Below are 27,999 nucleotides of genomic sequence, written 5' to 3'. Positions count from 1 at the left end.
ACCAAACTAAGACCTTTTTGTTCATTCAGGCCTTTGGTGATTAAGTTGCCTCCTGTGGTGGTGCTCATATTTTAGTGAGATGGGTAGGACTTGTCCTTATTAATATATTATCAGATGAACATTTTATGTATTTTGTGTTCATTGTTTTCAAATCTTCTGGTTTTAAATTGCTTTTAATTGTTGGATTTTATCTTGTTAAGTCACTTAGAGACATTTTCTTCTATATAAAACAACTGACAAATGTAATAATGATGATGATGATGGAGATGAGGGGGACAGAGAAGAGTGCTAATTGCTTCCCTTCCTTCCTTCCTGAGATGCTCATGACCAGACCTCTCTCTTGTGGCAGGTATAACACAGACCAGTTTTCTCCATACGCTGTTCCATCCCCTCAGGGCTCCTACCAGCCGAGTCCAAGCCCACAGAGTTTCCATCAAGTGGCGCCTAGCCCTGTAGACTACCAGAATACCCACTCGCCAGCCAGTTACCACCCGACACCATCCCCAATGGCTTACCAGGTACTGTTGATAATGTGGAGGGCTTGGGTCTCACTGCAACTTGGAAAAAATACACAACCAAAATGCCTTTCTGAAAAATCTGTGGCCCTTAAAAGTTGAAGCATGGCTTTCAAGAGCCAGCTCTTGCCTTCAGTAAGCAGTTGGCTGTTTTGGAGTATTTGCAATATGGATACTGAAGGATTATAATGGCTTTGCAATGCAGCTAAGGCCTGAATGTGCAAGATAGAGAATGATGTTGTGTTAAGACCTTCGGAGTTCCCCTAGCTGTGCAAAATCCCACCCATGCAAAGGTTTCAGAATCATGAAATCCACATTCAGCCAATGCAAGAATCCCAAAGGGGGGGAAGGGGTATAACCTTGCATTTAGATCAACCTGTGACCATATATGGAAGCTAACATGGTGTCAAGACCAAGCTGTAGTCAAAACCTGAAAAGGGATGACCGTGGTAAGCTGGGTGACACCATGCTGCAGGTGGTGTCCAAGACCATTTGTGATGTGTGCCAATAAATAGCAGGGGTGCAATTATGGCTGGGATACCCGATTCCATCTCTCTGTCCAATAGAAGTCTTCCCAACAAAACGAGATTCAATCTTACCTTTTTGAAATCATCCCTTTTTTCCTTGGTTGCAAAGTTCATTTCCCCATTGCACGTAGAAGGTTCCAGGTTCAATCCCCGGCACCTCCAGATAGGGCTGGGAATGTCCCCTGCCTAAGACCGTGGACAGCTGCTGCCAATCAGTGTAGACAGTACTGAACTAGATGGACCTATGATCTGACTCAGCAGAAGGCATTTCCGTTTTCCTATTTTAATGTATTTTCATTAATTTGTAATTTGGCAATTTCTGACACTTTAACCGGTTATCCGTCTTTCTTAAAAAACAACTTAACATTGGTCACTTGTGATTGGTACTCTTCAAAATATCAGTAAACTGGGTTTAAACTTGAACCTGATTCTGGCTAATTTTTACCTAACAATGTGCTGGAAAGCCAGAGTTGACTGGCTGTTTGGAATGCCTACAGGACCTAGAAAGGCCAAAGCCCCTTACATCTGTGGGGCCCTCTAGATGTTGCTGGACTCCAACTCCCATCAGCCCCAGCCAGCATGGCCAGTGGATAGGGATGATGGGAGTTCTAGTCCAACAACATCTGGAGGGCCACAGGTTCCCCACCCCTGCCCTAGATCAACGCAGCTAACCTTGGAGGAAGAGAATCTCAGCAACTACAGGGGCAGCCACAGGAGTACCACAGTGTGAGTTTGAGGCAGCTGCCTTTAGATAACAGATCTTGGAGGCAGTTAAAGGATGACAAATTAATGTTACCTCTCTATTGTTTGGGATAAGGGATCTGTAGTGCTTTGGCTTGAGCCAAAGCCTAATCACTTGCTGACTTCCCATTTTCTCTCTCTCTCTCTCTCTCTCTCTAGGCTAGCCCCAGCCCTAGCCCCGTGGGCTACAGCCCCATGACTCCAGGGGCTCCCTCTCCAGGCGGTTATAACCCTCACACCCCTGGGTCTGGGATTGAGCAGAGCTCCAGCGACTGGGTCACCACTGACATCCAGGTCAAAGTACGTGACACATACTTAGACAGCCATGTCGTGGGTCAGACGGGAGTCATCCGCAGCGTGACTGTAAGTTGATGGACAGATATGCCCGTTTGCATGGGTTGACCAAAAGGCGGGGGAGGAGGAGGAAGGGAGGGGATTAAAACAGTTGGACTGATGGCAGCGCTTCCCAGTATTCAGATCCAATAAGAGCAGAGGGAAGTATTTTTGTCCTGCCAGAGTCCAGCCAAGGCCTGGGTTCAGGAAAGAGGTGTCAGCCAGGCATTCTTCCCTAATCCAGGTTGTTCTTTGGGGACTCATGTCCTTCAGTGACTCATATGTCTGATGAAACATTTGTTAGCCTCTTACAGTGAAGTGTGAGAGGCAGTGAGGATTTGTTTAGATGATTTATATACCTCTTCACACTTCAAAGGCATCTCTAAGTAGGTCACGACATTATGAAAATATCACAAATAAATAAAAATTACAATAAAATCCCACGCTTGAAAGCAATCACAGAACAGGTACGTTTCCCTTAAATATCAATATACACTGAAACAACTAATAGATGGGGGGCCATAATAGCTGCTGGCCAACCAAAAGACAGGAGGGGCATCCAGTCCCACTCACCCCATATATACAGCCATGCATTTATAGGGAACAGCAGCATTCTCACTTCTGCTGATCCCCCTTTGGGGAAGGGCCATAGCTCAGGGGCAGAGCATCTGCCTTGCGTGAAGAAAGTCCCAAGTTCAGTCCCCAGCATCTACAGCTAGGAATGGGGAGCAGCTGCCAGTCAGTGTAGGTGATACTGAGCTGGATGGACCAAGAGTCTGACTCGATATAAGGCAGCTTCCTATGTTATCTCCCTAACTTAAGCGCACACTAGAAGCCGTGGCAAAATCACACACACCCATCCATGGAGTCCCCTGCTCTCACTAAGGAACGAACGAACACACACACAGCCGCAAAAGGAGAGAGGGTGGCACCTTCTCCCTTGAGCGTGGTCCACAACGGCACTGATTGCAAGTCCATGGGATGTTCCCAACAAGCCCCACGTTTTCCTCAGGGCTGTTTTTATTACAGTAGGGCCCCACTCATACAGCAGGTTAGGTTCCAGACCCCCACCAGAAAGCGAAAACCGCCGGAAAGTGGTTCAGCTGCAGCACACGGGTTTGGAACCTAACCCGCTGATAGCACCAGAGGAGGGGAAGATCAGATCTTCCCCTCCTTGGGCGCGATCAGCTGGAGTGCGCGAGTCTGACCACCCCCCCGAGGAGGAAAGATCAGCTGTAGCGTGCTACAGCTGATCTTCCCCTCCTCCTGCATGATCAGCTGGAGTGCGGGGAGCTCCAGCCCCCCCTCCAGCTGATCACCCTGCTGGCGCCGTATTAACGGAACGCCGAAAAGTGGGGCCCTACTGTATTCATTCTTTATTGTGTGTGTTAAGTCACTTTTCCTCACAGAAGTGACACAAAGCGACATACATTGTTAGAAGGAAAGGGAGTCGGCAGCTATGCCTTCTGGTCTCATTTCTTCCCTGCCCCAGTTTTGATCCCCTTTTATTCTGGACTGGGGTTTCCCTAGGGCACCAATCAGGAAGTCAGGCTTCCACTGGAGCCTCGTCCATTAAAAAAAAAAAAACATCCTGTAAAGTCCACAATTACAGTGCAGGGACTTCAGTGCAGAGCATCAGACCAGAAGGTCTCACTGCAGACCCAGCCGGTTACAACTATCAGCCAATGTATGGATGCCTTGCTAGCTCTTTAGTCTGTTCAGTATACATGGTATTTTACATTCCTAATGCAGCCTCACAGCTACCATCTTGTGAGGATCAATAAGAGGTGGCAACTTGCCGAAAGTCACCTGGGGTTGGGAGAGTGTGGGAATTCATCTGTCTCTGGAAGCAGGTAGGCCTGCTGCACTGACATCTGCAGCTGGTCATCTTTTATTCTCTTCCCCCCCCCCAAATACTTCTCCTCCCTGGCAGGGCGGCATGTGCTCAGTCTACCTTAAGGACAGTGAGAAGGTAGTCAGCATTTCAAGCGAGCACCTGGAGCCTGTGATACCAACCAAGAAGAATAAGGTATGTTGGACCTTGCAAGATGTTTCTTCCATCTTGCAGCACTCTGCAATGATATTCTTTAAAAAAAAGAGAGAGAATGGAAAAACACCATATGGCAGCCTTCCACAACTTGATGCCGTCCAGATGTTTTGGACTACTCAACTCCCATTAACCCTAGCCAGCACAGCTGTGCTGGCTGGGGCTGATAAGTTATAGTCTGAAAGGTCTGGAGGGCACCAGGTTGGGAAATGCTGTCCTACAAGTACCGAGTTACTGTACTCTCTTACTCTGAAGAAGGTTGGCACAGGAGCCATTGGAAGGCCTCCCCATGTCTCTGTAGGTCCAATCACAGTTTTCATTCTTGGCGATGGTTGATAGTAGCCTCCTGATTTAAGCAGTTGGGAGAAACAGCAGCAGCAAGCGTGGACAAGAGAAAAATCAACTCATTTGAAATGTGGTGTTGGAGGAGAGCTTTGTGTGGATACTATGGACCGCAAAAAAGACAAATAATTGGGTGTTAGAACAAATTAAACCAGAACTGCCACTAGAAGCTAAAATGATGAAACTGAGATTATCATACTTTGGACACTTAATGAGAAGACAGGATTCACTAGAAAAGACAATAATGCTGGGAAAAACAAGGGAGTAGAAAAAGAGGAAGGCCAAACAAGAGATGGATTGAACCCATAAAGGAAGCCACAGACCTGAACTACAAGATCTGAACAGGGTGGTTCACGACAGATGCTCTTGGAGGTCGCTGATTCATCGGGTTGCCATAAGTCGTAATCGACTTGGAGGCACATAACAACATAACTTACTTAAAACAATAAGGATATACTACCTTTTCTACTGCTGTCTGTGACTGGTTCTGTAGTTGTCAGATGAGGTTAGACCAGACACCTTGCTCCCCTCTCTTCTGTCTCCTTCTCCCACCCAACCCAAGACCCAATAGATAGCATTGAGGTGGGAGGACCTATCTTGGGGCGACTGATTTGGCTTGTGCCTGCTCTTCATTGGTCCTGTCTGTGCATGCTTGGGCCGCTGTGATTGGGAGGCTTCCTACTTCTGGATCAGTGACTGTGACCTTTCCTTCCAACCTGCAGGTCAAGATCATCCTGGGAGAGGATCGAGAGGCCACCGGCGTCTTGTTGAGCATCGATGGAGATGATGGCATTGTCCGCATGGACTTGGAAGAACTGAAGATCCTCAACCTGCGCTTCCTTGGCAAGTTGCTGGAGGCCTAGAGAGATGAAGGATCATTTTCTCTGTGTGTGGTGTGCGTGGCTGCTTTTTTTCATATCACCTGCAGACTGGTACAGCATGTCCTTGTACAGATTTGCTCCCAAGAAAGTTTTATTTTCCTGTGTTTTTTTTCATTGCTGCTGCTTTCCCCAGCTCAGCAGGTGATCTTGTTTTTTGGGGAGGGGGGTTTCAGGAGCAGTCTTGCAATTGCGCATAAAGTGACTTCAGCAGAAGATACGGGTGGAGCGCAGCACCATTCCCTTCTTTTTCTCCCTCTTGTAGCACTTTATGCCCTCTACCGCACCAGAACCATCCAGTGTGTTGCTTGTTTTAATAAAATCTTACAACGCACCCCGTTTGTCTGTGCTGCGTTCACCTTATTAGCAAACACCATCTTCAAGACTTCTGTCTTATTTTTGGAGGTATTTAAGTGCTTCATGCTCTGAAGAACAGATTTAAGATTACTGTAGTCGTCTTCTTTTTAACCCCTTTGGAGTGTAAATACTGTTTCTGTTGAGCAGGAAGAGGAATGTTTTTCTGAGTTCAGAGCAAGTAAAGTTTAATGTTGCAGTTTGGCCCGAGAGACAATTTTCCATTAAGATTTCCTGACTGTAACAGCCTGCTGCTTTTCCTTAGGACAAGGCTGCAATCCAATACATGACTACTTAGAACTAAGCTCCATTGGGTTCAGATGGGATGAACTCACAGGTCAGTGTGTATTGGATTGCAGCACTACTTATGTTCCTTGTTCCAAAAGTTACAGGCAGGGTCGGAGACTCAAAGCACCTTGGTCTTGTTTCATTCCCCTTCTGTACAAAAAAGCAAAGTGGATGGCAGATGCAAATATTCACAATAAATGTGTGAATTTATTGGAAGCTGAGTCCTGCTTTGTTTAGCTGAACTTAAAATACAAGAAAGAGAGTGCACAGGAATTACCCCTTCAAGGTGTCCTGCCCAGCAATGGAGTGTTGATGCTGTGGCCCAGATTCTGCAATGCATTGTTAAGTAGATTTTGTAAAAATGTTAATTGCTGCTGTGATTATTATTATTATAGCCCACATTTTATCCTGGGAACTCAAGGCAGCAAGAATAGCGCTGCTTCCCCATATTTATCTCCCGTCACAACACGGCTGAGTGAGTGGGACCCACAATCAGCTGCCCTCCAGAATAGGAATTTGAACCTGGGTCTCCCCAGTCCTGATAATGGGACTCCGCATCAGCAAAAAGAAAAGAACCGCAGCTTGCCTTGTCTTATACAAGGGAAAAATAGGATAATCTTACAATTTTAAATAAATGAGCTCTCTGCACGCACTGTGCACGTGTACTGCCCCTTTAACCTTGGAGGCCACATTGTTCTCGTAAATTGCCTCTGTACTTATGCACCGCCAATCATAGGAACGGTAAGGCACGCCAACTTCTACCTCCTATCCAATGGCTAGCTCCTCTGCTCTTCGTTGTTCCCAATTTGTATCCCCATTGGGCAATATGGCTGTTCTTAAGCGTGAAGTTCCGCCTACTCATCTCGCCCTGGTGGAATTAAAAAAAAACCCGCTAACTTGAGGGACGTGCTCTTCTAGCCGTGATTGGTTAAAGGTTGATCGGTGGGCGGCAAGACCTGGGAAAATCTGCGGGTTGGTTAATATGCTGTGTTTCTTATTGGAGGGAGGACCGAGTGGTTGCGGCTCATTGGATCAGGCAGAAAATAAGAGGAGGAAGAAGAGGCGGACTCCTCTGCTATATTGCCCTCTGATTGGCTTACGTCTCGTCCCGTCAGCGCCCGCATCCCTTTCTCATCAACTGGATTGGACAAGGCTGGCGCATGCGCCTTTCAGTGTGCCGCGAGGAAACATGGCGGCGGTTGTGGCGGCGGTTCGCGCCTTGTCAGTGGCGGCGTTGACGGGCGGGCTGCGAATGCTGAAAGGAACCGGAGGCGGCGGCCAGTGCTGCCGGCGGTGGAAGCGGCCAGGCGTCTGGACGGTGCCCCGGCGAGAGCTGGGTGCGGAGGTTCCGCCTCAGGCTGCCTCTCAGGCGGTGGGGGTGGGGCTGACGGAGGCCGTTCTGAGGGACGCTGTGAAGCAGCAGCAGGTGAGAGGTGGGCGGGGCATGTGGGGGTCCCCGGATGAGTGGCGGCGGCGGCGATGGCCACTTTTACTTTATTTATCATTACATTTATATCCCACTTTTCCTCCAACAAGCTCAAGGTGGGGTACACACATGGTTCTCCTCTTTTTATCCTCGCAACAACTCTGTGAGGTAGAGCCAGCTGCCTTTAGCTGAGCCAGGGCTCTGGCCTTTCCAGACCCCGCTATGGCCCGTTTTGGCGTGCAGTGGCTGTCCGAGGGAGGCCTTTGCCATCGCTTAGAAATGCCACGCGATGAACCTGGGGGGCCCATAGGCAAAGCACATGCTCCATCGCAGAGCCCCTCCGGTTGCGAAGCTGCCTAATGCGAACTCACGCCGTTGATCAGCCTACATGGGGTTAGACCGCTGCTCTTCAACCTTGGGTCTACAGATGTCGTTGTACCACAACTCCCATCATCCTTGGCTGATGATGGGAATTGTAGTCCAACAACATTCTGGGATCCGAGGTTGGGTTAGACAATGTGGTTCCCTCCATGTGTCGTTGGATTCCAGTTTCTATCATCCCTCACCACTGCTCTTTCTGGTTTGGGATGATGGGAGTTGTAGTCGGATAATATCTTGAGGATGCCACTTTGGGTACCCCACCAACTGGCACTGGCTAGGAACTGAGTTAGGGACCTTCTGCAGGTGAGGCGTGTGCTCTCCCTCTGAGCTGTGGCCCCTCAAGCTAAAGTAGAAAGCCTATATAGCTCCACAGGACTTTGTTCATGAGAATACGAAGGTTGTCATAGCAAGCCAGACCACTGGCACATCTACTGACTGTCTGTTGTTTCCAGGTAGGGGTGGAGGTTGAACCTGTGGCTTTCTATTTGCAGAGCACTTGCTCTGTTGCTGAGCTATGGCATGTTCCAAAAGTCAGCTCAGATGAAGGTTTTGCAGGGCTTCCAGATGCAAATGTGTAGCTGCCACACCATCTCAGACTCTCTCCATCTGTCCCTGTATTATCTGCTGTAGCCTTTGCCAACCTGGTGTCCGCTGGATGTTTTGTACAGTACTACAATTCTTATCAACCCGTCAACTTCACTGGGCTGATGGGAGTTGTAATTCAAAATATTTGGAGGGCATTAGATTGGCAAAGACAGACTTTCACTGGCAGTGCCTGTCTTTGGTTTTGGTTCCAGTTTTCTTTACTGCGTGTGTCTGTGTCTGTGAGAGTGAGGTGAATGCTTCTTCTAAAGTGGTATTTGCTATCTACAGCTTTTGTAAGAACTGATATGAAACTTTTTTTAAAAAAACCTCATTATTTATTTAGACTATTTCTATACCGTTTTATACAGTATATAAAAAGATCTCTAAGCAGTGTACAGAACAGTAAAACAACAATTCATTAATTGGTTCTTCTTAAAATGCACTAGAAGCTTTTAATAAATTATTCTAGAAAACTGATTAAGTGTTGCAGCCATATTAGTCTATAGCTGTATGTGGAAAATCCAGTTCTGATATTCCATTGAACTAAAATGCATTAAAGGACCAGATTTATTACCCAGCAGATATCGTCTGACCACATCCATAATTTTTCAACCAAAGCCATCTGTTCCATCTTAATTCACAACCAATTTGGTCTTAAATTAGCTAGTTAAATATGGAAAAAATGGTTCCTACACCTTTGGAAAACTAATTATTTCCTTGGCCACTTTGTGTGCGTGCGTCTCTCTCTCTCTGCCTGTAGTCAACAGAAGATGGAGATGGGAAAGGCTCTGATGAACAGCAAGAGAAGAAGCAGAAGGAAAATACTGCCTATGCAAAGAAGATGGTCCTCAGGATAGCAGGGCTTATGGGAGCTGGCAGTGGTGTAGCAATTATTTACATCTTTGGTAAGTTTCCTTTCCACTGAGGAGAATGGTTTGTGCTTTATGGTGTCTTTTAGACCCACCCATTATGCTGAGAGGCTGCATCCCGTCCCATTATCAGTACAACTATTTGAGCAGTTATGAGAGCCAGTGTGGTGTAGTGGTTAGAGTGTTGGACTGTGACCTGGGAGGCCAGGGTTCGAATCCCCACACAGCCATGAAACTCACCGGATTACCTCGGGCCAGTCACTGTCTCTCAGCCTCAGAGGAAAGCAATGGTAAACCACCTCTGAATACCACTTACCATGAAAACCCTATTTGGAGGGTTGCTTGAAGGCAGTCCATTTCCATTTTCATTTGAGCAGTTATCACCTCTAGCTGGCTCAGATGGTGCCTTCCAGCTGATCAGAGTGGTAGAAATTCCTATCTTAGTTCCCTATTGTCTTGATAAATGCAGTGTGAATGGGAGAGGGATTTCAAGGGGGGGTGTATAGCCTTGTTAGTAGAGCATTGCTCTCTGCCATGGAAAGCTCATAGCCTGGCCATGATTTCTCTGCCTATGTTAGTGGCTGGTTGTGTAGTCATGAAGATTTCTCACTGGGACAGTTTGTTTGCCAGAACCAAGTATCCCAAATCCAATTTTAGTTACTGGTGGAAGATCCAGCAGTAATTTCAAGCATCGGGTGGAGGGTGGGGTTGATCAAGAGCTAAATAGAAGGTCTTTGCTAGTTAGCGCATTAGAAAATTTGATGTTATTGGAGTGACTGTGTCAAACTGTCCATCTCTTATTGATCTTGGGCAGATCTGCTCTATATAGTGGAAGTAATAGAGGAGTTTCTGTTGCTGTATATGTATCAATATCTCTTATAGAAAACATGTAAAAATATAAATGAGAGACGCATCTCTTGGGAACCGTATTGGACTAGGATTCCCAGGCATATATACATGTGGTGTGCCCATGCTTGACATAAGTGTTTGGTACCAGTAGAGAATTCTTCACTGAATCACTCTGATATTTCCTGAAGTATGATCCTTGTTTTCAAATGGTCTGTCTCTTCTCTGTCTGGTAAGTGGAGGGCCATATTCCCCTCTTCCTCCTCTTGTCAGTAAGATTGCAAGATAAACAAAGGTAAAATTTTGTGGAAGATGATTGAGAGGGTTATGGTGCAGCAATTGCAAGTGCTCTTGGATGAAACAGATTATCTTGACTGATTCCAGACTGGGTTTGGGTCTGTTTATGGTATTGAATTGGCCTTGGTACCCCTGATGGATGAACTTCATTAGGAGAAGGACAAGAGTGTTGTTCTTACTTGATTTCTCAGCAGCTTTTGATACCATTGACCATGGTATCCTTCTGAGCCGACTTGGTGAGACAGGCACTGGAGACACTGTTTTACAGTGGTTCCGATCCTACCTCCAGGGTCATTTTGAAAGAATAATTGGGTGATTGTCTTTCGGCCCTCTGGAGGTTGTGCAGTGGAGTGCCACAAGGTGGCATCTTGTCCCCAATGCTGTTTAACATTGATATGAAGAGATTCGGGTGAGATGTCAGCAGTACACTGATGATACTCAGCTCTATTTCTCAGTAACACCTGAATTGGGAAAGCCTGTGCAAGCCCCGGATGGGTGCCTGCACTCAGTGGTGGGCTGGATGAGGGCCAATAACCTGACTGAATCCTAACAAGACAGAGGCATTGTGGTGTGGATAGCTTGTTCCCGAGTCTGGATAATTGGTCAATTGTCTGCTTTGGATAGGGGTCATACTTCCTCTGAAAGGACAGGTTCATAGTCTGAGGGTGCTCCTGGACCCATCTTTGTCGCTAGAGGCCTAGGTAACCTCAGTGGCTAGGAGTGCCTTTTATCAGCTTTGGCTGGTAAGACAGCTGCAGCTAGCCTGAGCACTATTGTCTTTGTGCTGGTAACTGCAGGCTGGATTATTGTAATGCACTCTATGTGGGGCTGCCCTTAAGGTTGGTCCAGAAGCTGCAGTTGGTGCAACATGTGCAGAGTGACTGCGCACTGGGGCAGATATCACCAACATGTTATCCCACTGCTTAAAGAATTGCATTGGCTGCCCATTAGCTACTGGGCTAAGTTCAAGATGCTGGTTTTGGTGTATAAAGGCCTATACAGCTTGGGATCTGGATACCTAAAAGATTGTCTTACTCCTTATATACCCAGTCGATTACTGTGTTCTGCAGGTGAGGGCCTCCTGCAAATATCATCTTATCAGGAGGTCTGTTCTGCACAACAGGAAGTGGACCTTTAGTGTCGTGGCACTGACTCTTTGGAATTCCCTCCCCTTAAATATTAGACAGGCACCATCTCTGTTGTCTTTACAGCCCCTATTGAAGACCTTCCTCTTTCAGCAAACTTTTTAAGTAGAAACCTTATCCCAATCTGCATCTGTGTTGGAATTGTTTTTTGGCTTTTTTAAAAAAAAGATGTTTTAGAGATTTTTAACAGGTTTTTTAAAAGGTGTTTTGTTTTTGAGATGTTTTTAAGATGTTTTCAGTGTTTTTGTTTGCTGCCCTGGGCTCCTTCTAGGAGGAGGGTTGGGATGGTATCATCATCTAGATCTTCCTATTATCCCTAATAATAATAATAATAATAATCTTTATCAGTTGAGACTGAAATCGCAAGTGCCATCTTATCTTATTCTTACTGTAATGGAATTATATTTATTCCTTGTTTTTTTTAGCACAACACTCTCTGAAACTTTTGGGGTCCTTGTTGCACAATGTTACTAAGTGACCTTTCTCTCTTTCTTGGTGGTAGGTAGTAATTCGGTGGATGAGCATGGTGTTAAGGTAAGCTGCTTCTTTCTAGAGTCTTTCCTTGTTAATTAGGTGCTTGCCACTAGGGGTCATTGTGAGTTTGAATTTGCTTTGCAGTTGATGGTTAAATGTCACAATCAGTCTTACCATTCTCTTGGGGCAGAGGAAAGGTTAAATTTGTTGTATGGTTCAGCTTATTAACTGATAAGACCTGAGCAGAAAAGCAAACTGTGGGATGTTGTAGGAAGCCAGCAGCACAGTTCTGATTGTTCCTTGTGTGTAGTGTGGGAGTTATTTGTGTGCAATCTTCATGAATGGTGGCAGTAAAGCAAACTGTTGTTTCTATAACATTTCTCAGCATACAGAGGACTTCCTGGTTGTCATGCACTTCATAATGTCAGCAACCCTATGAGGTACATTAGGCTGAGAGATGCTTTTTCAAGGCCATGCAGTAGGCTGGGTGGCTTAAGAGGAATCTGATCCATATCCAGCATTATTATTTGTTTATGAATCACATTTTTTATGCTTCTTTACAAGCATTCCATAAAAACAGTTTTAAAAAAAGTATGAAAAACCACAAAAGATAGGCTTACAAGCAATACAGAGAGAATAACTAAGACAGAGACCTTTTCATCCAGAAATGAAGATGTCTTCTCTTGTTTCCAGAAGCATTCTCACCATTGCAATATACTGTGAAATGACAGGAATTCTCCAGCTTAGGAATCAACAATGTAAGGCCCTAAGTCCAAGTCTGAATCCCTTAGGAGTGCTAGGTGGCCGTCATAGTTTTCAACTCAGAAACCAAGTGAGGGGTGTGGAGCAAGCAGTGATTAGCAACCCTTAAATTTAGGGAATATTGGAAGGCCTTCTCAGTTATCCCCACCCCCAAATGGTTCTCCAGTAAACTAGTTGCTGACCACCAGGGCTCAAACTTGAACCCATACATTCCTGAATTCCTTACCTGCCCAAGCAGTGTATATTGGGGAATTATTTATTTTACTTATTTACAGTATTTCCATACTGCCCAATAGCAAGTTCCCTGGATGGGTTTACATTAAAAAAAGACATACAAAATACAATATAGCTTGAGCATGAATCTAGAACATAATAAAACCAGCAGCAGAATAAATCCAGATTTAAAACTAGCAGTAGAATAACAACAGTATAAAAGATCTTAGAAGCACTAAGAAAAATTAAGATTGAAAAGCCTGGGGAAAAGAGGACCTATCATAGGCACCAGGTTGTATCTCTGTGGAAGGTATTCTAACCCTGATGTGCCATTGTTTTTTTTGTTTTTTTTAAACCTCTAGAAGTCACCCACCAAACCTCATTCAGCAAACGCACCTAGAGAAAAGCTGCAGAAGATTATGTAAAGGTCTAAGTAGTTAGATAGGGAACCAGGTAATTCTTTAAGGAACCTGACCCGACCCCAAGCTGTTAGTGTTCTAAAGGTTAATACCACCAGCATAGGGCAAAGGCCATAGCTCAGTGATAGAGCACATTCTTTGCATGGTCCCAGGTTCAATCCCTGGCATCTCCAGGCAGGGCTGGTAGAGACCCCTGCCTGAAACCCTGTCGATCACTGGATGTTGACTGGAAGCCAGGGCAGATGGTAATGAACTGATACAATGTGATCGCATCAGCTGGTTCCACTTAACAATCTTGTCACACTACTTTGGACCAACGGAGGTCTCTGGAGCATTTTCAAAGGCAGCCCACATATGTAAAGTGTTGCACTTAATCCAAAGGGTTTGTAGTTGGTGTATTGGTCTAAGCCAATAAGAGGCTCTCTGAGCCACCAGGGCCATGTAAACTTCTGGTGGCAGTGCTTCTGTACCCTGGGTAGGTATTTCTTTCTCCTTCATGGTGTTGTCATCTGCCCCCTTCCAGTGAATCTCTCCTGCCACCCATTTCAAAATGCTCTCCAAGCTCTTTGTCCCAGTTCTGATTCTCAGCAAACCGTACAAGCAAAACAGGGTTGGTGGAAAATAGTCAAGCATAATTCTGAGAAAAGAAAACCTATTTTTCTTCCTTGAGCACAGGATATAAACCAGCCTGGACCAAGCCTCCACCTTTCCCAAATCCCTTTTACGCCACCAAAAAAAGACTTGGGTGGCTGTTTCCTGTTCCACTGTGACTCAGCCCTGAGCCTCGCGAGAGGCCGTGGGGAAAAGTCTGAAGCCCGGTTCCCATAAATGTTTTGTGGTCCTTACTGGAGTAGGCACATGTTGCCATGGATGTGTGAACTCCCACCTTGGTGCTGGGAGTTTGTGCTACCTGTTGTCCTTTGAGGCGCTGGGAAGGAGCAAGCTAGTTGAGTTGGGTAGCTCTGCATATTCATCTGTGGCTTTATTTACTCCTTTTGCCTCATAACTCTTCTCTTGGGAACAGTTGCCTTAATTGGGCTAATTGAAGGAAAGCCTCATTAATAGCCCAGAGTTTACTATTGGCCTCCTTTGAGACTTTGCTGTTGGCAAGAGGAACGGGAACAGAGGCAAAATGCTTAATCCTTAGCCTGCTTCCTTCATGTCTCGTAGTAATCTGGATGGGAAAATCTGTGTGCGTAAAGTTCACTGCAATGTGCTGAACTCCTTTTCTTTGTAGTAATACAGCATTGGGGTACACCTGGACCAAAGCATGGTTAGCATAAGAGAGAGAGAGAGAGAGTGGGGGTGGGGTGGGGTGGGGTGGGAGGGGGAGATCTGCAATCACTTCAGTTGTACCTGCTCCAGAGGATAGTTCAGGGTCACAACATATCAGTCAGAAGGTCCGAATTCCATGGGCCCCTTTGTTGCATCACTAGTAAATTGGTGGATTCTTTTAGCTAGTGCAGTTATATTTGAGTTCGAATATATGTATGGAGATCACAATTTTTGTTCGGCATAAAATTGCCTTTTAAAGCTATGGATACATTGACTATTTAACTATATTTGCTCAGAATTGAGCTTATTCCTAAGTAATCAGGCAAAAGATCACAGCCTGAGTCTTTCAAGCCTGGCTTTTGGAGTTAACATTGTGTTGTGAAGTTGGGTTGGAGACTGTAGTTCTTTATTGTAGCCTCTGAATTATTGGTGCTTTTGAAAAACTGTGGTTCACTGTCCATAGCTTTAGATTGTCATCTTTGGTCCTTGGTTCCTGGAGGGTCAGTTTGCTTTGCTCATATGGAAACCTCGCTCCTTTCTATACTGGTGCCCTACCCTGACCATTTCAGGGAGGCTGATTAGGGCTGTCTGCTCGGCAGTGTCTCTTTTGATATGCAGCACAAGCCTTGAGTGCTCTTGAGGAAACAAGGTGTGAATTGCTAGTGGCCTTGCATGTCACATACCCAAATTAACTGTTTTGAACTGTGAGTAAGACTTCCTGATTGCCTTTCTATATCTGGGCAGCTTTTGATGTTAAAGACAAAGCCCTCATTTCTCACAGTGCTGTAAACAGCATCTAAATTGTCTTGGGGAAGTTGTCCTGCAATGTTCCTCTGCCAAGAGTTGTCCCAGGTGAATGACCCTTCCTCCTTCCCTTCTCTCCCCCCATCTCCTTCAATTGGTGCTCACACACTTTCATGCTTCTATGAATGCCTTGTCACCTTTATGGGCAGCAGGTCAGCTTACTGCTGGCACATGCCTGCCTTCTGCTTTTGATCATTTGTGCTAACAAGTGCCTTCCGGTACAATTGGCTTCACTTAAAGAGGTGTGTGTTATAAGCATGGGGGGGGCAGTCCAAATTACAGGCCTGTTTTTCCGACATGTTAGCTATACCTTTTTAACTGAGGAAAAGGGGTTGCCGTATTTGCCCACAGCATCATTCTTTATGCTTAAGAGGACTGGATGTTGCTTTCAAAAGGTAAAGCCAATTCATTTTGTGTGTGTGTGGGGGGGGTTACATCTGAATTATGGCTTTTAGCCATGATACTTAAATAAACCTTCCAAGTTGAAAGACAGTGTGCCTGTGTCCTAGATGCACAATAGGGCAGCTCAATTCTCCTAGAACTCCCTCTTTACCTTGAGGCTTCCTGCAGCATGTTGGTGGTCGATACTGGACTAGAATAAGCTAGAAACATGTACATTTGCTACATTATATGAAAAATACCCTTTGTAGGGAGGTCTTTTGAGAGCACAGCATCTGTCATCTGATACAGGGGGTGCAAGTAGTTGAAGGTTTTCACCACTCACATTTCTGTGAGAGATATTGGAGACTCTCCATGCTTTTCCAGAAGATCTTTCTCCGAGGTATTGTGTGTCTGTTCCCTTACCTGCTATTCTTGAGCTATAAATAAATCCAATCTCCTTTGGTTTCGTTAATAACCCTTTTTGGACTGCCTGTCACACTCATGTGAATGGCCGCAGTGAGGCTTGAGGCTGCCTGTACTGGAGCAAATGTGCTTTCTCTAAAGGCCTTGGCACACTTCACGGCTTCCTAAAAGTCGCATGGCATCACCTGGGTGCAAGAGGATCTTTAGGAGGACATGATGTGTCTGGACATCTTTGCCTAAGTGGCTGTAAAACTGGGCCAGCCTTTGATCTGCCTCTCTTTCCCACGCTGTTCTTTTTCTTCCTTCTCTGGGAAGTGTGGATTTGCGGCTGGCAGTTTCTTGATCTTTTTTATTACAAATTTCCTTTGTCACTCTTCAAGCCTTCATGTGTGCATTGATCTTCCAGCTTCTGGGTTTTAAACACAATACAAAAGTGGGTTCAGTTTGGTAAGTTCCAAAATGATGTCGGTAGGGAGATCTAGAAAAGGGTTTTGAATCCAGGAAGGTGGGAAGCTTCATGACAGTAGGGGAAAGACCATGCTACAATACAACACAACTGAGGTGTAACAAAAACAGCATCATCTTAATGCGTCATCACCAAGATGGATGATTGCAAAAACGTCAGAAGCTGGCCAACCCAGATATGTGTGAATATTGGAATTTCACATCTAACCATCTTTAAATGTTTGCACATCTTTTGAAAAAACATGCTGGCACCTGGTGCTTAAAAGTTGGGTGCTTGCACTTAAGGGCTTGGATTAGTTATTTCACAGTGTTCTGAGCTGGGACCCTAACAGTTTGGTCCTAACTCTTAAAACACTTTAGAGCTGATGTTCAAAAACTCTTCTCCAGACATGTCTTATACGTTCAAATAGAAAAGAGGTTGTTGTTGTTGTTAACCACAATGTAAGTACCCTGGTGTGTATTTGACCCTGCTGTCTGTGTGCTTTTCAGGCTCTGTCCCCCAAGGTGGCACTGTTGAACTTTCAAACTGAACTGGATTGAGATGCTGGTGGAAAGCTTTTGGTTGTAGAAACTTTCATAAAGAGTTGAAATTAAGAGAAACATAATTGCCAAGAATGTCAAAAGTGGTTATCCCAGGGAGTAAAATGCAGATTTGTATGCTTTTTCCTGGTTGATACCCCAGTTGATGTAACGCAGGTATTTGTGCCCCTGCCTGCTGCTTCTCTGGATCAACTGGAATGGGTGCAAAAGAGCAGCTTCTTTTGCTCTCTCTGCCTTGCTCTTTTTTGGTTTCACTGGCCTCCCATATCTTCTCTTCCTTTTCACCAAGCTGCTCACAGAGACATTTTTTTGTTCTGTCTTGGTTTCATTCTGAAAGGATTGAGAATCGGTCTTCTAGGCAGATTCACAAGACTAGGAGAACACCACCCTAAACTACTAGCAAGTATTCTTAACCAGAATTGAACACACCATTCTTAAAGAAGTGGGTGCATTACGTCTTCTCCATAAAGCGCATCAGATTTTCTCCTAAATCAGGTGGATCTGAACTTCAGTCAAAACGATTGAGTTTACGTGTGAGGAGAACTTCCAGAGATGGTGGAGGCCTAGAGCATTGTTGCTTAGGTTTGCTTTGTCTTTTTCCAAAGTAAGCTGGACTAAGTGGCCAATGGCTGGAATAAGAGAGAGTCTACTCTTTGACTCATTTTGAGCAGGCTGCACTGTCGTTGGATTCCTCCTGCTTTTCCTGCTCTTCCATGCCTCCTGTGTTTTTGAGGGAATAGAATGTAACTGCTGCTATTGAGCAGCTCAGCTCTGTATTTTTTGCTTCTGCTTTTCTCCGGCTTCTGCTGCATTTTGTGGGGAGTGTTTGTGCCACTCCCAGCCCAAGTTAGTGCCTGCGTATCTGTGCAGCAGTCTCTTCCCTTGCCTTCTCCCCTCCCAAGTCCAACCAGGAGGGGGGGAAGCAACTCACTGCACGCACTTAATAAAAGATGATTTTGTGAAATTATTACAGTAGTTTGTGTCCTAACTTTCAGCATAGAAATTCCTCCAAGAAAGTTTACAAGTAACATCAAAATGCATTTAAGAAAAGCACAATAAAGGATATCAAAGTACTGCAAGTCCTCTGGATCATTTGCACCGGGCAGCTGGGGCCCAGGTTAAGAAAGTGGTGCAGAGCCTGGGACTTTAAGAACAAGGGCAGTCATTGTATCAGGTATTGATAAAAGATACTTCTGACCAGGAGAAAGTTAGGAGCTCTCCTAGATGGAGTACAGCCACTCACATTTTAATGAGTCTGAGCCTCACAGGACACCGGCCGCATTATCACTTCGCATACTGTGGTGCTAGCAGTTATCTTGTATCTGAAACCTGTGTTATTGCACATTTGTCTGAGACACTGAAGTTTTAAATAAAAGCTTCCAGTACAAAACAAGTTGAACACTGCTCTTTAATACATAATAATCAGTTAGGTCAGTGGTTTTCAAATTGGATTCTCCAGAACCCCAGCCGGGGGTTCCTCAGAGGCAAATCGGGGCGTCCTCCATGACAAGGTCAATGTGGTGGAGGAGCTTTACTGAAAGGCAGCTTGTTTGCTCACTGTGCATCATCCCCTGCAAGCTTCTCAACAACAGATATTCTAAAACATCCTTCAATCCTGGCTGGGGCTGATGGGAGTTGTAGTCCAAACCTCTAGAGGGCACCAGATTGTGGAATGCTAGTCTGTATGGTTGCCTTCCCGGACATACTCACTGTTCAGGCAGGAAACCATTGTGGCCCAAAAAGCCTAGCCAGTCCTCTTTATGAACTGTCTTTGCACCCTAGAACATTTGCCAGAATATTCCAGGAGGCACAGGTTTGCCATTGCAGGCCTGTCAGTGTGGAAGTGTTCCCTGAAAACACAAAGGTTCAAATCCATTGACTTTAAGCCCTACACAGTCTTCAATGAATCCCTCAGTCTGTTTGGCCCCTTGAGTCTTCCTGGATTTAAACCACTATAGAGATCTGTAATCTACAATCCAGTCAGCCAGTGCAGAATAGCGCCCCTGGAGATGGCATCTGAATTGGCAAGCCACTTAACTTGGGTCAACAGGGGCTAGAATGTACTTCAGTGTTGACATGCCCAGTTGGACTAATTTGGTAGATGGTGTTTGGCTGAGTACAAGAAAAATGGGCTGGAGGGAGGGGAGAGAAGGATAACATCTGACAGCTGCCATTTTCCTGTTTGCCCCCAGTTGTCTGCACTGGTTTCCTACCCTGCCAAAGCAATGTGCAACTTGCCCAGAACAAAAGGGAATTGGAAGATTAGATAATGGATTATTTTGGTGTCCTCCTCCTTGCTTTTTTCTACTTATTTTGCATAATCCCAAACTCTGGAGGAAGGGAAAAACCATGTGGCGATTAATAAACTTTGTGTATCTGGTGATTGATTGAATTAGTTTACCCAAGAGTGATTACAAGTACATTTCTCTGGACCTGATTCTGCCTCTGCTCTGACCAGAACAGTCTCAGTAGGATTTCCCCCCCCAAAGTTGCCAGCCACAAGGGTAAGAACCATCATGTTGTCCAAAGCACGTCAGTGCTGGAGACAGTCTCAGTTTGTGGGATTGTTTCAAGTTCTTACAGTGTGTTTGACCAGAGGATTGTGGAAGAGATTAAGATTTTTGTAGAGGATCTTGTCCAGTTTGGGTCAATATCTGCTGGGCTCCTGCACCTGTCTGTAAACAATACAATCTTGCTTGTAGCCATTTTGTTGTAGCTTTGTATGAAGGATTCCGTGACACTCAAAACTGCTGGTGAAGTGGACTGAGCTGACAGGACTCCTTTCCCAGTGACTCCTCTTTGGCCTGTGTGTAAATGAAAGTAACTGTTACAAGTACAGTAAAGATTCATAATTGTAGGACCTTAATTTCCACAAACCCAGAACTTTCTTACCTCGAAAGCAAAATCCTGCAAGTTGGCTGCAGCAGACTATAGATATACAAAAGTCTTGCTTATTTAAAGAGCCAGTCTCACATTATTTTCTTTCTCCCTTCCCCAAGACTTAAATATAGTTCAGAATAAGGATGTTTGCAGCTTACTTTGAAACAGTGCTGATCAGGCTAGAGTAGGTATTCCTTCATAATTGCAAATTCATAGAGGGAATAAAGCAATGGTATGGGTCGGGCAAAGTCAGAGGGGGAAATACTTGAAATTCTTAAGAACCAGTAGAAACCATCTTTGTAAAAAAAATCAAGGCCCAGAACCAAAGAGCTGCTTCATGGAATTTTTTAAAAATCTGTTAACAGTGGCATACGCACACAGTATCATAATCTACTTCATAAACTGTGTCCCTGCAGTTCTGGTGGGGCTGCTGTTTGAGGGACACGAACTGAAAACCCCCTTGGGCCCAAGGAGCTGGTTGTGTTCCTTTGGATCCTGACCTGAAGTGTTAATCTGGATGTTTGCAAGTCTGGGTGGCTCATTTCTAAGGGGAAGTATTCTTGTTTTTTGTGAAGAGTCTACACTCTGGGAAAGAGAGAGAAAAAAATGTACCCTAGTAGTGTCTTCATTAACAAATGTTAGAAGTCTGGGTATGCATTGCTTAAAGAGGAACATTCCCCCCTCCCTTCTTGCAAGGAGGAGTAGCTGGCGTCTGTCTTTCAACAGTTACATAGGTTTTCCCATTTGGGACCATCCCCATCATCTGTCATGAGACCTCAAAGGAGCTGGGTGATCCAAAAACAGGTTTTGAGACTGGTGTTGATCAGGGTTATTAAAACAACTCCCTACTATTGTTTCTTTTGCTTCTGTGAGTTTGAAGACTATAATTAAAATGCGGGGGGACCCTACAGTATCTAAACATGGGGCATATGAGGGTCAGGACAATTAGAGCAGTGTTTATAGAAACATGCTGTGTGGAAGTTGCTGAAGCCCCTTGACTGCACAGCCTCGCTCTGTCTGCTGATGCAACCCCACTTTAAAGGTGTGAGAGCCATTTGGCTCTAGCCCCAAAGCTCAGTTATTACTTCAAGCACAAGATGGAATAAGCCCTGGCTCAAAAGTGATAGCTGACTTCTGAAAGGAGAGGTGTCAGGCATTAGGCATGCCTGGATTACATGATATGGTTGGTTGTGCTTATGCACAGAAGCACTTGTTCATTGTTGATGATTACATACTAAATGCAGTCACCTAGTAGCGGGCTGAACTCTCACTAATACAGTAATACCTCAGTTAACAAATCGTCCAGGAAAGAAGCTCCTGTTAACAAAGTATTTTTTGGATACGGGAGACTTGGGGGGGGGGAGACACACACTCTGACATAGTGAGAATGTGGCTCCGTGTCTACTGGATTGTGGCTGCTGCAAGCAGCTCTCTCACATATGGCTGGCATGGTGCTTCTTGCCAGGTGACGCAAAGGCCGCTGCAGTAAACAGTGCTTTGGGTTCCCTGCAAGCACTGTTTACTGCGGACACGTCTGCTCGAGTGTAGGGGAGGATAGCAGAGAGAGACCAAGCACAGGGTGGTGGTGGTGGCTGCCCCTTGCCTGCCTGCTTGAATGTATGGAGAAGAGAACTGTTCTCAAAGCTTTTGATTGCTACATGAAAAAAGAAAAAAGGCAAGGCAGGCATCCCTGGATGCACTTTGGAAGAAGCCTTCAAGTGGTCAGTATGCAAGGCTTGCCTGACCTCGTTTCATTTCAGACACACATATTGCTAGTTTTGAATAAAAGGTTTGCTGGAATATGTTGAACTGCTCTTCTTTTTTGTGGTGTAGGAACCTATCCCTGTTCTTTCCATGTTATTCCTACCTCTGATACCAAGGTTTCTATTAAAGAAGTAGTGACCAGGAATGCATCTACTTTGTTAACTGAGGTAGTACTGTATCTGTATGGTAGATGGTTTTGTTCACCTTCTCGCTCAAGTGTCTATCACTGGTGGGGTCCGTCAGGATGCCATACTTGGACAAGACAGGATTTCTGGAGGAAGGAAGGTGGGTCAGAGCAGTTTCCTTTCCCTAGAGTATTTAGTAGATCACTTGTTTGTAGGCCAGCAGGAGAGCATCGTGACAGGGCAAAATGGCCTTTTGTGGCCTTAAATCTGCAGTGTGGCAACCCTTTTATTTCTTCAGATTACCGAATGCATACCAGTTACTACCTGAAAAAGGGAAAGAGATATTTCTGATGGTCATAGCAAGTACCCACAGGTAGGAGAGCTGACTGAGGAGGATCTGACCTGTTTCTGTGTGTGCTACAGTGATTTTGTTGGACTACGACCTGGGAGACCAGGGTTCGAATCCCCACACAGCCATGAAGCGCACTGGGTGACCTTGGGCCAGTCACTGCCTCTCAGCCTCATGAAAACCCTCTTCATAGGGTTGCCATAAGTCGGAATCAGCTTGAAGGCAGTACATTTGCATTTACATTTAGCCCCTTAAGATTTCATGGGGAAGAGAAGAGATGTATAAATTAAGAAACATTTCATACCCTGCCTTTACACAATAGCTCAGGGCAGCTCACACTATTAATTAAAACAATTTGTAAAAGTTTCATACAATAGAATAAGTTAAAATAAAAATTAACACTGTAAATAGTGAATCGAAACCACAGCAGTGCTGAAGCCAGAGCACATTTTCCCTTCCACATAACCAAAGGCTGCCTTAAGGAGATGAGACTTTACAGAGGCATGGGGGGGGGTGGAGGAAAGGAGGGAATACTGACAAAGCCCTTGAGAGGCCACCCTGCAGGTGATGAGTTCAGCAGTTCCTTACTATTAACAGTTTAACTTCCTGTAGAGATGTGAAGGCCCTGGAAAAATTGGTGGTGGTGATTTGGAGAGGTGGGGTTGGAGACAGCCCCCCCCCAATTTCCAGTTTCTTTCCAGGCCTTCACATTTCTAACTTTCTGGGAAGGTCTTGGATACAAGGGGGGGGGTCTGCCAGTGGCCTTAAAGGCAAATGGGTTTATACAGTGAGAAGCCACTCCGCAGAGGTTGGGCCTGGAATCCGGCAAGCAGCTGGAGCAGAACCAGTCAGAAGCACTCCCACCCAGCAACAGGCAGGCCCTGGCATTCTGCAGTTGCTATTCCTGTGGGACCACCTGGATCATGAGCAAACAGTTTAGATCAAGTTGATGTCTGGGAAATTACTTAGGAGGCACCATCAGCTGCCTCTGAAGGGTTGGCTCGGAATGGGTTGACACGCTGGTGTTTATGGACATAGGACCAGCTCACGCCTTTCTATACAGTATTATTGCATGGACCTTCTGTTTCGGTTCTGGGCCAGAATCCTGAATTTGGTTGGGCTTCTTTGTCAGACTTTCTGTGCAAGGGCTCCTGCCTCGTAGGGTCATTGTTGCTGGAAGTGTGGCAAGAACATTTCCTATTTGGTTCTCTCAGCATTCCTAAGGGGAGATAGAAAGAGGGTCCTCCAGCTGGCTAGGCTGCCTATCCTTTCCTGTGTTCCTCTACCTGTCTTCCTTCCACTGAAAACCGATACTCTCAGGGAGCTGGCCTCACTTCCAGCCTCTCCTTCCTTCCTCTGTGGGAGAGCAGACATATTTGTCTTTGTCTCTCTCCTCTAGCATTGGGGCAATGACCAAGCCTAGCCATTGTGCCTCCAACTTTGTTAGTTAGTTGGAACTAGAGCCTTTCCCATCAAGCATGTTTTTCTATTAATAAAGTAGACGTTTCTTATTGTACTAAGTCTAAAGTCTCCATGATTCAAAGCAAGGTAAAAGCTTGCTTTCTATCAGGTAAACTATGCACATTCACTCTGCTCTGAAATGCTGAGCAAGCTATACTCAGCTGAATTCTGCTAATTTTACCAATACTCTCAACAGTTGTGAGACTGAAGTCGGCTTCTCCTGAGTCAGCTTTGTTTGCTTTCAGGATAAAAGTGTTTCAATTATTTTAGCTGGTTTTTAGATACATTATTTTATTGTTATCGTACTGTTTTAAGCCTGATGTGTTTGCTGCCCTGGGCTCCTTTGGAAGGAAGGGTGGAATATAAATTTAATAAATAAAAAATAACCAAAGCCCTGCCGCTGTAAAGCAGTGGGTAGAGCTGCGGGGGAGGTTTTAACGGGGGAAAAAGGGGGATAGTAAATGTAGCTGAGCCTCCTTTATGCTGGGTCAGTAGGGAATAACTGCTAAACAGATGAACTAACCAGTTGTTTGTGGCTTGAGACGTGCTGTGGAGTCAAAAGAATAAGATGACTTCTCTTTCTCTTTGCAGATTCCTGATGAATTTGATAATGGTGAGTAGTCAAACAATCTTGCTTTTTAAAAGTTGCCTTGATATGTTGGAATCAGCAGCCTAGGCAAAGGAGAATGCAACTGGTGGGCCAGTACAAAAGGCAAGGCACAGTGCCGGTGCGGGTGGGAGAACAGGCTCTGGGAAAACCTGAGGGAAATTGGAAATGTGACGTTGGAGAGAGTACCTGGGCCTTCCTGCACATTAGAAGGTCTCAGTCAGACGTGCTAAGAATTTTGTTCCTAAAAATATGTTAAGTCTCAGCTCAGATCTTGAACTAGTTTTTATTAATCTGAAAGCGGAAACTGTTTGTCTTATCTCCTGAGGTTTCCGTCATGGCTAATAAGTAAAAGTGGAATTGGAACCAGTGTTCCCTCTGGGTACAGCCTTTGCTACTGATAGACCACAGCTGAAAAATGGCACATTCACGCTTTTGATTTTGGAGCTGACAGCAGGTCATGATGCCATTCTCTCAGCACAGTGCTGAGTACTCAGTTTTTGTAAACCAGATGTTTATGCATTGGAGGGCAAAACAGACATTCCAGTGGCCTTTTAGAACGTAGGAATTGGCCCCAAAAGATTTCCCAGATGCTGATGGCAGAAGGCTTTATGTATGATCTGGATGGAAACTTGGAGATGGCTAGCTGAAATGTCATTTAGTGCAGCATTACCCAACCTGGTGCCTTCCAGGTGTTTTGAACTCCCATCAGCCCCAGCCAGCATGGCCGTTGATCAGATGTTGATGAGAGCTGTAGCCCCAACATCATCTCCAGGGCACCAGGTTGGGGAAGGCTGGTGTAGTGTATGGTGCAATGTGGCCTGGGAACTGAGGCAGTCTACCTTCCAACAAAGGTTTAAAAACACCAGGATAGAAAAAGGGCAGTCATTCTTAGTTCTCGTGGCCTTATATTAATACTGTATGAAAGATGCTATTTGACCCAGGTGTAACTTGGGAAGTAATAACGTTTCATACCTATGTGCATTAATATATGTTCCCCATTAACGGAACATCTTCGTGATTCAAGGCCCATATGATAGAGCTTGTGGCTTTTTTTAACCTCTTTAAATTTGTGCCATCAGGTCACCAAGTGTCTTCAGCACCTCACTATTTAAGCAGCTGAGTAGTCTGGTGGGCAGGCGGGAAAAGCTGAAATGCACCAAAAGTTAAACTATAAATATGTTAATTCCTTGATGTGTTAAACTGTAGAGTAGGGGAACGGCAACAGGTGTGACCTGCTCACACACACACCTCTTTACAGGGGAAAAATATTAAATCAAAATCTCCACAGCTTCAGGAATAAGTAGAATTGCTTTACATTTGTAATCGGATGAGTGAAAGGAGGTGGCAGTCTTCAGCGGCTGCACTGAGAGCAGATGTACTGGTGCATAAACAGCGTGCCTGCCCCTTGTGGAGAACAGAAGGTCAGGCGGAACTTATGTTGGGGTGGGGAGTTAACAATGCTGCCCCCCCCCGTTCCGCAGGAACCCCCCCCCGCCCATTCTTGAGTGTTGCAGGAGGCAAAAAGCAGTGTCCCCAGGGTATAGCAAGCCGTAGGCATTCCAGATGTCCTCCTCTTAAGCTATTCCACTTTTGAAGAGAGGGGCAGGTGAAGAGGCAGATTTCAGAACAGAGATTCTTGGGGGGAGTAAGCGTTGCCAGTCAGGCTGTAAAGCAGCCATCTCCAACCTGGTGCCCTACAGATGTTTTGAACTGCCACTGGTCCCAGCCAGAATAACGAATGGTCAGGGATGATGGGGTTTGTTGTTTAAATAACTGCAGAGCATCAGGTTGACAAAGGCCACTCCTTTTCATTCCTTCAGCCTGTCTTTGTTGCCTCAAATGTTGGTCTGTACCTGCCAGTTTGGCTGGAATGGCATCCTGTGTGGACCCACCAGGCTTCAAACCCCAGTTTTAGTTCTTTCCTCAGAATCCTACTTTTGGGGCATTTAATTTTGACTGTTAACTTTTGATGGATCAAATGGTCCACTCAGTTGAGTCATCATCTTCCCAGGATATGGTATGGCCTTCACTGGTGCATCGGCAGTGTGTGCCCCTTGTCAAAAGCATAAGCTTTTAAACTTGTTTTAGCATGAACACTGCAGGGGTATTCTACCTCCTTTGCCCTGAAACTTGCATGTGAGTGATTTTTTTAAAGTCTTTTGATGTTTAGAAGTTTCAAAACCAAATGGAGGCTATTGGGGGAGTCTGTACAACAGAAGGCCAGATGGAACTTTGCACAGGGCTTTCAAAAAGCAGATTGCCCAGTTAGTGGAACTTTTCCAATAAAATATGTAAGAAACCGGGGGGGGGGGGTTTGCCTGGGAGAGGAAGCGCCTTTCACCAGCTCCTTTCAGCCGGCCTGGCATATGCTCTCAGCAGATTAAAAGGCCGTCTCCAGTCATGGCCTCATTGTTCCCTACAATAGATTTATTCTTTCTCCCCCCCCCACTTCACGCTCCCCACCACCACAACCACTTTCCCTTCCTTCCAGATTTTCAGCTGACTCCCCAACCTCATCACTCTTTGATATAAAGTTGTACAGACTGCTGTTCACATGCTTTGTTTAGCTGCTCTGCACCGGTCCTTGCACTGGCTGAACCCAAATTGGTCTCTGCAGCCCTTCTTCCCACTCTTTTGCAGACATTTGTTTATCCGTCTACCTACTGGCTTCATCCCAAAGAGTCTTCCCCCAAGCTGACGTTGCTTCGCTTTTCAATGGCTCACGTTTCATTGGGAGATATTGATATTTAGCGTTTTACAAAATAGAAATGGTGCCCAGTAAGACAGGCAAATCAAATCAAGAAGCCAGTTTCAGTAAAGAGTTGCAGGAGCAGCACAGGCTGCACAGCAAGAAGCACTCTGATAAAGAAGCCTATGAAAAAGTAGTCTTCAGCTGTCTCTGGAAAACACAGCAAGGAGGAGTTGAATGTTGGGAGAGAGATGTGGGGCTGCCCTAGAGAAACCCCTGCTCCTTGTAGAGCAAGTGTGGGGAACTTTTGGCCCTCCAGATGTTGCTGAACTACAGCTTCCATCAGCCCCAGCAAGCGTGACCAATGGCCAGGGAGGATGGGAGTTGTAGTTCAGCAACATCTGGAGAGGGCCAAACGTTCCCTATATCAGTTGTAGAGGCTAACGCAGACTCTGCAAGAGATGGAACTTAAAGCAGGACCTCTTCAGTAGGCAGGGCTGGTGCCAAGGGGTGGCTAGGTCAGGACCTGGCCAAGGCCCCTGCAACCCATAGCGGCCCCTGAAGGGGCCCTCCTTAGGGTGGGAGGGTAGCACTCCTCTTCTGGATCTGCAGCAGTGCCGGCTCCTGACCCTGCGGCAGATCACAGAGAGGCACTTCCGAGGCACCTGCCCCCCAAGTACAGTCGATGTGGGCCCCGCATGCCCCATCTACCTTTATTGCACTCGTAAATAACGTGTACTGTGTGCACATGCCTACCATCAACCAAGATGACACTTCTGTAAATAAATAAC

At 45.6% G+C, this 27,999-nt stretch overlaps 2 protein-coding genes across 4 annotated transcripts in view; both read left to right on the top strand.

The window, feature by feature from the left end:
• The window catches only part of SUPT5H (SPT5 homolog, DSIF elongation factor subunit), a 37,195-nt gene extending 30,954 nt beyond the window's left edge, over positions 1–6,241 (top strand). For all 3 annotated transcript variants that reach the window (XM_061597930.1, XM_061597931.1, XM_061597929.1), the window contains 4 exons: positions 350–518; positions 1,943–2,146; positions 4,050–4,145; positions 5,228–6,241. In XM_061597930.1, coding sequence (XP_061453914.1) covers positions 350–518; positions 1,943–2,146; positions 4,050–4,145; positions 5,228–5,368 — 610 coding nt within the window. In that variant the 3' untranslated portion in view covers positions 5,369–6,241. The remainder of the gene's footprint in view (positions 1–349; positions 519–1,942; positions 2,147–4,049; positions 4,146–5,227) is intronic.
• Positions 6,242–7,103: 862 nt separating this feature from the next.
• Positions 7,104–27,999, top strand: part of TIMM50 (translocase of inner mitochondrial membrane 50) — a 33,501-nt gene continuing 12,605 nt past the window's right edge. Inside the window, exons 1-4 of the mRNA XM_061597934.1 lie at positions 7,104–7,451; positions 9,178–9,322; positions 12,077–12,108; positions 24,501–24,522. Coding sequence (XP_061453918.1) covers positions 7,215–7,451; positions 9,178–9,322; positions 12,077–12,108; positions 24,501–24,522 — 436 coding nt within the window. The 5' untranslated portion in view covers positions 7,104–7,214. The remainder of the gene's footprint in view (positions 7,452–9,177; positions 9,323–12,076; positions 12,109–24,500; positions 24,523–27,999) is intronic.

Source organism: Rhineura floridana, chromosome 15, assembly GCF_030035675.1.
Source record: "Rhineura floridana isolate rRhiFlo1 chromosome 15, rRhiFlo1.hap2, whole genome shotgun sequence".
Classification (NCBI taxonomy): domain Eukaryota; kingdom Metazoa; phylum Chordata; class Lepidosauria; order Squamata; family Rhineuridae; genus Rhineura; species Rhineura floridana.
This window is presented reverse-complemented; position numbering and strand designations above follow the sequence as displayed.